The 12,113-nt window shown below is 53.4% G+C and overlaps 1 protein-coding gene across 2 annotated transcripts in view; it reads left to right on the forward strand.

Moving 5' to 3' along the window:
• Positions 1–12,113, forward strand: part of CRISPLD2 (cysteine-rich secretory protein LCCL domain containing 2) — a 93,622-nt gene that overhangs the window by 15,363 nt on the left and 66,146 nt on the right. Inside the window, exons 2-5 of one of the 2 annotated variants that reach the window (XM_011971434.1) lie at positions 2,929–2,971; positions 4,080–4,301; positions 5,957–6,270; positions 11,549–11,667. In XM_011971434.1, coding sequence (XP_011826824.1) covers positions 4,208–4,301; positions 5,957–6,270; positions 11,549–11,667 — 527 coding nt within the window. In that variant the 5' untranslated portion in view covers positions 2,929–2,971; positions 4,080–4,207. The remainder of the gene's footprint in view (positions 1–2,928; positions 2,972–4,079; positions 4,302–5,956; positions 6,271–11,548; positions 11,668–12,113) is intronic. The other variant, XM_011971441.1, reaches the window with a different exon arrangement.

Below are 12,113 nucleotides of genomic sequence, written 5' to 3' on the forward strand. Positions count from 1 at the left end.
TGGGTCTCACCATTGACCCTAGGACCTGAAAGCTCTGTCCATTCCCCTCCCAGCCTCTGCTGTGTGCTGAAATCTGGTGTGTTTTCATGAGGTCTTGGAGCCGTTATCTTACTTGTGGTCTTATGGGCTCAGTTTTGCAACTCTGGCAAAAGAGAACAAAATCTTCCAGAGAGCATTTCTGCTGTGTTGTCCCATGGTACCCAGTGAGTGGCCGAGCAGACAGGATGCGGGGGCATCTCTCTAGGAGTGACAAATGCACCCAGGCCCTTCCTGGGAGCATCAGGGGTAGAAGAGCAGAGTTAGAGTGGCAGCCTCACTCCCCAGGTACCGAAGTGCACTCAGGGCAGCCACCAAAGCGTGAGCTCTTTTAGGACGCTAGGAGGGTACTCTGCAGGGGGCATCCATCTGCCAGAGGTCAAAGGTCAGAGGTCAGCTAATCAAATCTGGGTCAAAGGTGAGTGGACAGCACCGATGGTGGGGGGGTTGTGTTTGTGTTGGTGGAATGTCGCCATGATGCGAGGGTCTCCTTCGTCTCCCATGGTGGTGACACATTGGTGCCTTCTCATCAACAGAGGCACCATGTGACCCGGGAGGCCCGTGCCCTGGCTCCCCCAGCCCAGCAGCCTTCCCAAGAGGCAGAAGAGGGTGGAAGAGAACTTTAGGGCAAGATTCGGTTGTTTTGTTTGGGAGTGCCCTTCCCCCTGCATGGGTGGGGAGGGGCTTGGGATTTTCAAATCCAGAGGGAAGCCCCCTCCGGGGGAGGCAGCAGGGCACTAAGCCAAGGGCACACCTGGGCCTCGAGGTTAGAAGAGCTGCGTTCCGGCTCCAGACTTGCTGCTCACCCTGGGCAGGTTCCTTCAATTCCATGGACTTCAACCTCCTCATCTGTAGAGTGGGGGTGATGGAGCCCAGACTCTGGAAAATCAGGAGGGTGAGAGGAGGTCACGGAGGTCAGGCACTCACACCGGAACTGGCGCAGGGCAGGTCTTCCCTGGCGGCCCCCTTCGCCCTGAGGGTCGCTGGCGTGAGCTCCTTCTTGACGTTGGCAAGCCCAGGTGGCCTGGGCACTTGGAGGTCCCGTCCCGTTTGGAAAGCGTTTGTGTGTTTTCATTGTCAATGGAAAAGGGGCGGAAGTGCTTCGGCCCCAGTTCTGACTGAGCTGTCTCAGCAGTGGGGTAGAATGGGCGGTGTGGGCCAGGGCTGCCGGGCACCGCCCCTGTGAACTGGGCCTTGGCCGACTGGTTTGTGGCTTTGGCAGATGGCACCAACCAGGTTCCGGCCAGGACCCTGGCCTCGGCCTCCTAACTTGCCTGTCTGCCTCCCTCGTGTCTCCTCTTTACAACAGCCAGGGGCATATTTGGAAGCAGTCCTGTCCACCCATGTGTTATCTGATGTGTGTTGGTCTGTTAAGCCGGCTACAGCAAAGTACCACAGACTTAAACAATGGGAATTTAGTTTCCCACAGTTCTGGAGGCCAGACGTCTAAGATCAAGGTGCTGGCCAGGCTGCTTTCTCCTGGGGCCTCTCTCCGTGGCTGTCAGATGGCGTCTTCTCCCTGTGTCCTCACGTGGTCATCCTCTGCGTGTCTCGGTCCTAATCTCTTCTAGTGAGGACACTGGTCAGCTTGGTTAGGGCCCAACCTCATGGCCTCACATTACCTTAATCACCTCCACAAAGGCCCTGTCTCCAAATACATCGCATTTGGAGGTCCTGGACATTAGGGCTCCAATGTGTGAGTTTGGAGAAACCCAGCTCAACCTATAGCTGTGTGCTTGTTCCTGTGCACCGAGCCCTGGGCTCTGGAGGTACAAACCGGAATGAGGTTCTGGCCCTTTTATGGTTACTTTTCTTTTTTTTATTTTTTTGAGATGAAGTTTCACTCTTGTCGCCCAGGCTGGAGTGCAGTGGCATGATCTCAGCTCACTGCAACCTCCACCTCCCGGGTTCAAGTGATTCTCCTGCCTTGGCCTCCCAAGTAGCTGGGATTACAGGCATGCACCACCACGCCCGACTAATTTTATATTTTTAGCACAGATGGGGTTTCTCCATGTTGGCCAGTCTGGTGTCGAACTTCTCAGGTGATCCACCTGCCTCGGCCTCCCAAAGTGCTAGGATTTCAGGCGTGGGCCACCACGCCCAGCCTATGGTTACTTTTCTGCTTAAAATCTCCTGTGTTCTCCTGCCCCCCAAATGTAGCAGGAGCCATCCAGATCTGGAGGAGCCTCGTCCCCTCCCAAGCAGGGACCCCCCAACCCCCAGGCCCTCTGGGCTGAAGTCAGACCCAACCACTTTCAGAGCCAGCAGTACTGGCATGCCACCAAGAATGGCAGGCCTGTGTTTCCCAGGTTGGCGGCTTTTGTGGTGCACATGAGGGCACTTGGAGAACCCCCCTCCATTCCTCTCCCCTTTTCCTCCTGTTCTCTTCCAACGTGGAGGTTTCACTAAACCCCATGGTTCTCCCAACTCTAAAGCTTCACCTGAGACTTCATAACTTCTCTTTGGAATCCTTAGAGACGCACCAGCCTCTAAGCTGTGGAAGTCCTTTTAACATTCAGAATGAAGGCGGCCAGTCAGCTCTCCCGGGGCAGCCCACACTGGCTTGGGAGGACATGCCGGAGCACTCATCTAAAAACAGCATTTGTCTCCTGTTTCCTTGCTTTGGCATTTTGTTTTATTTTGTTATGCGCAGGTTGGCCCTCCCTAATCTGACAATCCAAAATCCGAAATGCTTCAAAATCCAAAACTTTTTGAGCACTGCCCTGAAGCCACATGTGGAAAATTCCACACCTGACCTCATGTGATGGGTTTCAGTCAAAATACAGTGAAAACTTTGTTCCATGCACAAAATTATTTTAACATGTTGGATAAAATTACCTTCAGGCTACGGGTATAAGGTGTATCTCAAAGATAAACAAATTTTGTGTTTAGATTGTGTCCTATCCCCAAGAGATCTCATTATGTACATGGAGATGTGCCAAAACCTGAAAAATCCAAAATCTGAAACACTTCTGGACCCAAGCATTTCAGATGAGGGATATTCAACTTGTAATCCTTAAAAAAAGAAAAAAAGGAAAAGAAAATAGACAAGTACAAAGCATAGGCCCACCACAGAGGCCCTGAAGACGCCCTCCTATGGCCACCATTTCACAGTTCCTGGCAACTCTGCCTGTTCACCTTACATGAACAGATGTCAGCATCTTGCCATTATTTGCTTGAGATTTAAAAAATAGAAATAAGGGCCACGCGCAGTGGCCCCTGCCTGTAATCTCAGGACTTTGGGAGGCTGAGATAGGTGATTGCTTGAGCCTAGAAGTTCAAGACCAGCCTGGGCAACATGGTGAAACCTCCGTCTCTACAAAAAATAAACAAAAAATTAGCCTGGCGTGGTGGCGTGTACCTGTAGTCCCAGCTACTCAGGAGGCTGAGGTGGGAGGATCACTTGAGCCCAGGAAGTCCAGGCTGCAGTTAGCCATGATTGCACCACTGTACTCTAGCCTGGGTGACAGAGTGAGACCCTGTCTCAAAAAAAAAAAAATTGAAATAAGATATTAAAGGTAAAGATGAAACCTCTCATTTTCTCCTCCCTACTCATCCTCTACTTCAGAGTCAATCCCCACCATGAGCTTGCTCTGAATTCAGTCCTGGTTTTACGACACACACATACACACCATATACATACACACACGTACACATACATGTTTATGTGTATATGTATGTATATGTCCATATATGATACAAAATAGTTTTATGTTTTTAATTTGCGCAAATAGTAGCACTAGCATAATGTTCTACAACTTGCTTTTTAAAGTCACCACCACACCAAGATTTCTTTGTGCCGATGCTCACACAGCCCCAGCCCTCCCTTTTGCCCACTGTGTAATATTCCACCACGTGCTCCTGCCCCAACCCTAGGCATGCTGTGTTTACCAGTCCCCCTACTGATAACCATCTGAGTGGTGCCCGCCGGTGATTTAGACCAGAGCAGGGTCTTCATCTCATGGGTTCACAGCAGAGTTGCATCAGCAGTTTATGCTTCGTGCCTTTGGGGTCCCTGCTCCTCCCGTGGCTCAAGTGTGGAGCAAAACAAGCGGAGCATCGTCGTGACACCAGGGGGACGTTTGTGACGCCGATTACCGCACTCTCAACCGCAGCCAGCGTCAGAGTTTTCTGGCGTCTCTTCTTTGAGGCTGGCCGCCTACAGCTGGAAATGCTCATATATGGTGGTGTGACTAACCTGAGAGAGAGAGAGATCAGGGATCCTGAGAAGTTCTGCATTCTTGGTCTGCTTCCCAGCAGGACAAGTGAGCGCGCAGAGGTCCTCCCTGCACGGCCCCAGGCTGGGCTTCGGAGGAGGGCAGCCCGTCTGGCCCGCTGCAAAGCAAGCCAAGCCCCGCCTCTCCGCATGGCGTTATTTTTGTCTGAGGCGCAGGCTCAGTCAGGACCCTGGAGAGTTTCCAGGGGTCAGGAATGGGAACCTCAGCATTCCCATAGCTCTTTGGCTCAGCCTCTGTCGCCTGGTGCCAACGTTTCTGCTTCCTGGGATGCCCATCTTGGCCTCCGTCCATCCCCTCTGTGCCTTGATCTACATCTCCCCCCTGCCCCACCCGAGGATGCCCACCTTGCACTGCCACTGTCCCAGCCAACTTGACCGGTAAACACCTGGTTGGTGCTATGGGGGTGAAGACCAGGGAGGACTCTTGTGAAGAACTGAGCCCCACGGAGTTCCCATAGGTCAGCTTGAGGCACGGCCACCACCCAACCCTCCAGACAGAGCTGCTTCCTCTGGCCCCTGAGGGCCTGGCACTGTCTTTAGAGTCAGCCTTGTCCTGCTATGTGGGGACTGTGGGTTTCCTCCTCCATGTCCCCGACCTAACTGTGAACTCCTTGAGGCCAGGGACAGAGTCCTCTTCGTCTTCACATCCCCAGTCTCCATCTCAGAGTCCAGCACAAAATAAGGCACTCGATGGAGGTGACTGGGTGGCCCAGACTCTCCCCTGGGAGGAAAGCAGAGAGGAGGGTTGTGCGTGGACGCACTTGTTCAAGCCCTTCCTTGTCTTCTTGGGCCAATAACATACATTCTTCAGATGAAGCCAGGAGGTGGAGGTCTGCGGTTCGTGACCCTATAATGGAGGGGAGGTAGTTGACCCCCAGAGACAGAGGTGCCAAGGTAGCTTGCTGGAAAATTCTGGGTCTTTGTAATCATCATTTCGGATCTCAGCGTCTCTGCTTACCAGGAGGCTGGCCTTGGGCTTGTCTTGTTGCCACACTAAGCCACAGCTTTCTTATCTGTAAAATGGGGATGAGAACGGCCTGACCTCCTGGGTTGTCATAGTGGCTGGGAATAACATAAAGGACGGGCCTGCGTAGGTGCTTATGAAGGGTTTTCTGAGGGAACAAAAGGCGGAGGCCTTGGCTGGACTTCGTTCTGGGCAGCTGTGTCTTAGTGTGCGACAGATGTGCGGGTGGGGCCCGGGGCGAGGGCCGTGATAAGAGAAGCCATATGTCAACCACTTTTGGTAAACTGAGTTTGACTTCGCAGGGACTAGAAGTTTGCTCTCAATGTTGGTTCACGGAGCATGACTTTAGCAATCCCCTTGGGGCAGGAGATAGAAGCTAATTTGTGCCAGCGATTCACCTGAATCCTGAATGAATAAGAGATGCTGACTCCTAGTTAGAAAATGCAGGGACTCGCTCCAGGAAAACTTGGGTCCAGGAGGAACTGTTCTAGGTTATCCTCTTTGGAATCCCGACAGCTCGCCTCGCTGGGAACCCTCGGCGTAAATCCCAGCTCCACCACTTCCTGTCTGTGGCACCTTGCTTGTTTAGCTTCTGTGGGCCTCAGTTTCCACATCTATAAAATGGAGAGAGTCGTGTGTGCTGCGTTCGCTGCTCGAGCCAGCGCTGTGACCGGCTCCTACTAATGCAGCTTCTCCCACCGCCCTCTGCTTCCTTTCAGAGCTCGAGCGCCCAGCTCTGTCCCAGGAGCCCAGGCTGTCCTGTGAGTCCCATAGTTGCTGCAGGAGTGGAGCCATGAGCTGTGTCCTGCGTGGTGTCATCCCCTTGGGGCTGCTGTTCCTGGTCTGCGGATCCCAAGGCTACCTCCTGCCCAACGTCACTCTCTTAGAGGAGCTGCTCAGCAAATACCAGCACAACGAGTCTCACTCCCGGGTCCGCAGAGCCATCCCCAGGGAGGACAAGGAGGAGATCCTCATGCTGCACAACAAGCTTCGGGGCCAGGTGCAGCCTCAGGCCTCCAACATGGAGTACATGGTGAGCGCCAGCTCCGGCCACAGGGGCTGGCACTGGGGGTGGGGCCCAGGCCACCAGCCTGCTCTGTGCCCCAGCCGGTGCGTGTGGTGGCTGGCTCAGGGTCTCCTCTGGCAGGGGAGGACCCCAGCTCTGTTCTGTTTGTTTGTTTTGAGACAAACTCTCTCTCCCAAAGTGCTGGGATTACAGGCGTGAGCCACCGTGCCCGGCCTGTTTGTTTGTTTTTGAGACAGGCTTGCCCTGTTGCCCAGACTGGAGTGCAATGGTGCCATCTCAGCTCACTGCAACCTCTGGCTCCTGGGTTCAAGTGATTCTCCTGACTCAGCCTCCTGAGTAGCTGGGATTACAGGCATGCACCACCATGCCAGGCTAATTTTTTTTATTTTTATTAGAGATAGGGTTTCACCATGTTGGCCGGGCTGGTCACAAACTCCTGATCTCAAGTGATCCACCCTCCTCAGCTTCCCAAAGTGCTAGGATGACAGGCGTGAGCCACCATGCCCGGCCTGTACATATTTATTGAATGTGTGGGTAGGAGGCAGGCTGGCCTCCCGGCTCTGCTTCTCTGCCTTCCACACAGCTGGGATTTAATCAGCTGGTGAATTCTATGTATTTTTGAGTGTGTCACGTGAGTCCAGTACCCTGTGAGATTCTTGTTATAAAGAGGTGGACAAAGCAGATAAGGTCCCCATCCACACTGCATCTCTGGACTCGTGTAGCCAGGAAGGATTTGTGGAGCACCTTCGATGTGCCTGGCACTGTCCTGGATTCCGGGAGGAGGCATAATTATGAGTTATGCAGAGTTAGAAGAAGAAATATGGGAGCTGCAAGAAAGAACATTACGGGTGGGAGAAACCTGACTGAGATGGAGGTGTCGGGGTGCCCACTCTGCGGAGAAGCCATCTCAGTTAAGACCTGAAGAGTGAGCATGGTTGAGTGAGCAAGCGTGCAGGGAAGGGTGTTCTGGGCAGAAGGAACAGAAGGTGTGAAACCACCACCACCTCGTGAATCTCTTTCCTTAATGGGAGAAAAGCTTCAGGTCTCAGAGGAGCTCTCAAAAAGCCAGTGGGACCACGGCTCATTTCTGAGGGAGTGAGGCCATTGCAAGAGGTCAGAGAGGCAGGCAGGGGCAAAGCACACAGGGCTTTGAGGCTAGCTGAGGAGCCTGCCTTTTTTCTATGAGGAATAGGGTTTTGTTATTGCTGAAATGGGGGTGAAAAGAAAAAAAAAGAAAAAGGGTTTATTTATTTGCAGGCGAGGATACTTTTATGACTGTGAAGCACTTTTTTTTTTTTTTTTTTTTTGAGACGTAGTTTCACTCTTTCACCCAGGCTGGAGTGAAGTGGCGTGATCTCGGCTCACTGCAACCCCGACCCCTGGGTTCAAGCAATTCTCCTGTCTTGGCCTCCCAAGTAGCTGGGATTATAAGTGCCTACCCCCACGACTGGCTAATTTTTGTATTTTCAGTAGAGACAAGGTTTGCCATGTTGGCCAGGCTGGTCTCAAATTCCTGACCTCAGCTGATCCACCCACCTCGGCCTCCCAAAGTGCTGGGATTACAGGTGTGAGCCACCGTGCCCGGCCGTGAAACACTTTTGCTGCTGTGCATGTTGGGGATTGGAGGGCCCAGCAGGAAGCAGGGAGGCTGCTGGGAGGTGGCTCAGTCAGCAGGTGACGGGCAGGTGAGGAGGGAAGGGGCGGGATTTGGGCGGGAGGCGGGAAGTGAAGAACAGAGAGCCGTTCTGAGACCTAGGAGGCGTTGCCCATGGGTCAGGGCTACACTGGCTTTCTGGCTGGGCTTTCTCTCTTTCTCTGGATGCACTGCACCGTGAGAAAGGCTCCTGGAAGCAGCAACCCTGCCCGGGGACTGTTTCTGAAGGGGCAGAGCGGAGGCAGGAAGCCCTGCAAGGCTTCCCTCAGAGTCACTGGCTTTCCCTGGTGCCTGCTTTAGCCTGAACACGCTCCCCTCCTCTTCTAAGTTTCCCTCCCTCCCTCCCTTCCTTCCTTCCTTCCTTCCTTTCTTTCTCTCTATTTTTCTTTCTTTCTCTCTCTTTTTTCTTTCTCTCTCTTTTTTTTTTCTCTCTCTCTCTCTCTCTTTCTTTCATCTTTCTTTTTTCTTTTTGATTTTTTTGAGACAGAGTCTAGCTCTGTCGCCCAGGCTGGAGTGCAGTGGCGTGATCTCAGCTCACTGCAACCTCCACTTTCCGGTTCAAGTGACTCTCCTGCCTCAGCCTCCTGAGTAACTGGACTATAGGCGCACACCACCACACCCGGCTAATTTCTGTATTTTTAGTAGAGGTGGGGTTTCACCACGTTAGCCAGGCTGGTCTCGAATTCCTGACCTCAGGTGATCCACCCACCTCAGCCTCCCAGAATGCTGGGATTACAGGCATGAGCCACCGCGCCCGGCCTAAGTTTTTCTTTTTCACCCTCAATTTCTAAGATCAGAGGGGGCTTGTTGGAACATGCTGTTGGGAGAGTTGCTTTATGAGAAATGAAAGGAAAGGGGCCCCAGGAACGTTGAGACCCACCGAATGTCCCATCCGCGCATCCCTGGTGGCTTGGCCTTGGTCCTCATGGGACCAAGGAGGCCCCACGTCTCCCTGGAGAGGTTGGGGCATGTGGGACTGGAGCTTGACTGAGCTCCAGGATCCCAGATGCTTCCCGCCTCCCGGTCTGCAGCAGGCCGGGTTCTTGTGGATGTTCTTCTCCCTGCACCGTGTGGTCCTCCCGGTTTCATGCAAGACTTAGTGCCGGTGAAAGGAACTTCTTTCCAGCAGGGAAAGTCAGGCCGCCCGGGCAGCCCATAGCAGGTCTTTCATGTTTTCCTATTTGTTTACTTGGTGCTGTTTCAGGATTGGAGCTGAGATCGGGGTCCTTTGGTCTAAAAGGCCGGCCTGCTGGGGAGGCTGAGCCTTTGTGGATGCTACTGAGGCCACCTCAGAGCAGGGAGGCTGGAAGGGAGGGAAGGCAGGGCCCCTGCCACTCAGCCCGGCGCCCTCAGCACTGTACCGCGTTGCCCCTCGGCTCTGCTTCACACCCAAACAAGCAACGCAGATTTGAGAATTCGTCTTGGAAACGTGGCTTCCTGTTCAACCCTGCCTGCTGTGGCTTCAAGCCACAGTCCTTTGAAATAGGCTTAGCACTGAAAGGTGGATTCTGAAATCTCAAAGAGTCGAGCAGCCCGTTCTGAGGTTTTATGAGTGGACAGGCTCTGGAGCCAGCCTGCCTGCCTCCAGCCAGCTCTGTCACTGGCCAGCTTTGTGACTTCGGGCAGATTGCTTAGCCTTTCTGTTTATGTTTCCTCACCTACACGATGGGAACAAGAAACCCTTTCTTGTAGGGTTGTTTGACGGAGGCGATGAGATAAGGCATGACCCGTTCTAAGTAAATGTGAATGATGCTGTTATCATTTAGTATATTGCACAGTCAGCATATTGCAGTAGCATATTTTAGTAACTTCTTATTTTAGTGAGATGGGTCTGGCACTTGGTTACAGTATGCAAGGCAGGAAAAGCCCCCTTAGTAGCCAGACGAGAGGGGGTTGCGAGAGGCTTCCTGGCTGTGTGACCTCAGGCAGGTTACTTAACCTCTCCAAGACTCAAGGTTTTTTGCCCCTTGGCCGCCGAGGAGTCTTGGTGGGTCACGGGGAGAGAGGGAAGCGAGGCATGCGGTTGTGTTGGGCAGGTACTCCCTGCTGGGGGGTCCCAGGACTAAGACAGGACTGTCTTCCATGAGCATCTGCTGTGTGCCTGGGGCTGGGTGTGCAGAGGGCAGGGAGGCCAGCCTCTGCCTGCTTAGAGCTGGAGCACCTGTCGGGAGGACTCCAGGGAGGAAGGGCAGCGTCAACTGCCAGCTGTGAGCGGGGGCTGCCTGGCGTCTGTTCCTCCACAGAGGAGAAAGGACACACTTGCTCTGCTCATGGGGTTCTCTCCCCAGGAGTCATGTGTGTTCCTGGGGCCAGCTGTGGCAGGCGAAGCTGCAGAGCCTGTCTTCAGAGTCTCTGCCCAGACTGCTGCTCAGGCCCCGCTGATTCAGGCTGGGCCGTGCTGGGAGGTGAGCAGGGCTGGGCAAGCCGAAGACGTCTCTTGTCAATTTCTTTTCATTGTGGTAAAATATACGGACTATAAAAGTGACCATTTTAACCATTTTTAAGTGTGCAGTTCTGTGGCACTAGGTACATTCACACTGTGGTGCAACCATCCCCAGCATCCACCTCTGGCACTTTCTTTTCTTTTCTTTCTTTCTTTTTTTGAGACAGTCTCACTTTGTCCACGCCCGGTTAATTTTTGTATTTTTAGTAGAGACGGGGTTTCACCATGTTGGCCAGGCTGGTCTCCAACTCCTGACCTCAAGTGATCCGCCTGCCTCTGCCTCCCAAAGTGCTGGGATTACAGGCGTGAGCCACTGAGCCGGGCCCATCTCCGGCACTTTCTATCTTCCGACTGAAATGCGGCACCCATTCGTCTCAGGTCCCTTCTTGCCGTGTTGCCCTGCGGGTAGCCAGTGAGAATCTAAAATCCCCTGCAGGGGCCCTCGGCTGCTTTTCCTTGCAGGCCTGAGTGTGGCTGATGTGGATAAAGCCTCTCTGACTGCAGCCAGGCCCTGGGCTGGGCACCTCGTGGGCTTACCCTCCCCATTACTGCCAACAGTGAGGGCTGTGGACATGTCCACGTTACCGATGAGGGCAGTGAGGCTCAGACAGGATAACTGCATGCCTAGGCTCACACCGCCATTCCAGGACCAGCATTCAGAACACCGATCCAACACCACACGAATAACTTATTTCTAGCCCCTGGCCTAGGAATAGCATCCGATTATTACCTGCTGTGGCCCACACATAACTGCATACATGGAGACAGCTCAGGCTCCAACGTCCTGAAGACCCGGGTTCAAATCCTGATTCTGCGACTGGCTGACTGTGGGACCCAGGGAAAATGGCATTGCATCTTCAGGCCTTGATTTGCTTGCCTGTGAAATGGAGATAAGAAGGGTCTACTTCAGAGGCCCCTTGTTAGAATGCAATGAAAAGATTGGGGTAAAGCCTGAGGCCTGGTGTGCTTGGAACATGCATAAGGAGAGGAAACCAGGGTCATCGGGACAGGTTCCAGGCCAAGACCATCCCTAGAGATGGCTGCTGACCTTCCCTTTTCTTCCACACAGCAGCAGAGCATTGGCTGTAGGCTCCGCGGGAGCCCGGGCTGGGGCATTGCTGCATTTATGGTTCTTACGCCCCTCCCTCACCCTCACCTCCTGGTGCCTGTTTCTCCTCCTGCTGCAGACCTGGGATGACGAGCTGGAGAAGTCTGCGGCGGCATGGGCCAGTGAGTGCATCTGGGAGCACGGGCCCACCAGTCTGCTGGTGTCCATCGGGCAGAACCTGGCCGCCCACTGGGGCAGGTAAGAGCCACAAGCTTCTCTCCAGCTGCTGCAGGCCCCCATTGCTGTGTGCCGGGCTCAGCACTTGCCCATTGTCAAGTTTAGCCTGCAACGAGAGTGAGAGAGGCCACCAGTTCCATCCATATTCTGGGTAACTGAGGCTCGGCACCCGGGAACACTCCTGAGTAACTGACAAAATGTATTCAAGCTTGGTTGGCTGACCCCAGACACTGATGATTGATTAAAGTTTGTAGTTTGGGCTTTCTTTCTTTCTCTTTTTCTTTTTTTTCTTCTCTTTTTCTTTTTTTCTTTTGAGATAGGGTCTTATTCTGTCATTCAGGATGGAGTGCAGTGGCGCAATCTCGGCTCACTGCAACCTCCGCCTCGTGGGTTTAAGTGATTCTCGAGCCTCAGCCTCCCGAGTAGCTGGGACTATAGGCATGTGCCACCATGCCTGGCTAATTTTT

Source organism: Mandrillus leucophaeus, unplaced genomic scaffold (genome assembly GCF_000951045.1).
Source record: "Mandrillus leucophaeus isolate KB7577 unplaced genomic scaffold, Mleu.le_1.0 Scaffold10, whole genome shotgun sequence".
Lineage (NCBI taxonomy): Eukaryota > Metazoa > Chordata > Mammalia > Primates > Cercopithecidae > Mandrillus > Mandrillus leucophaeus.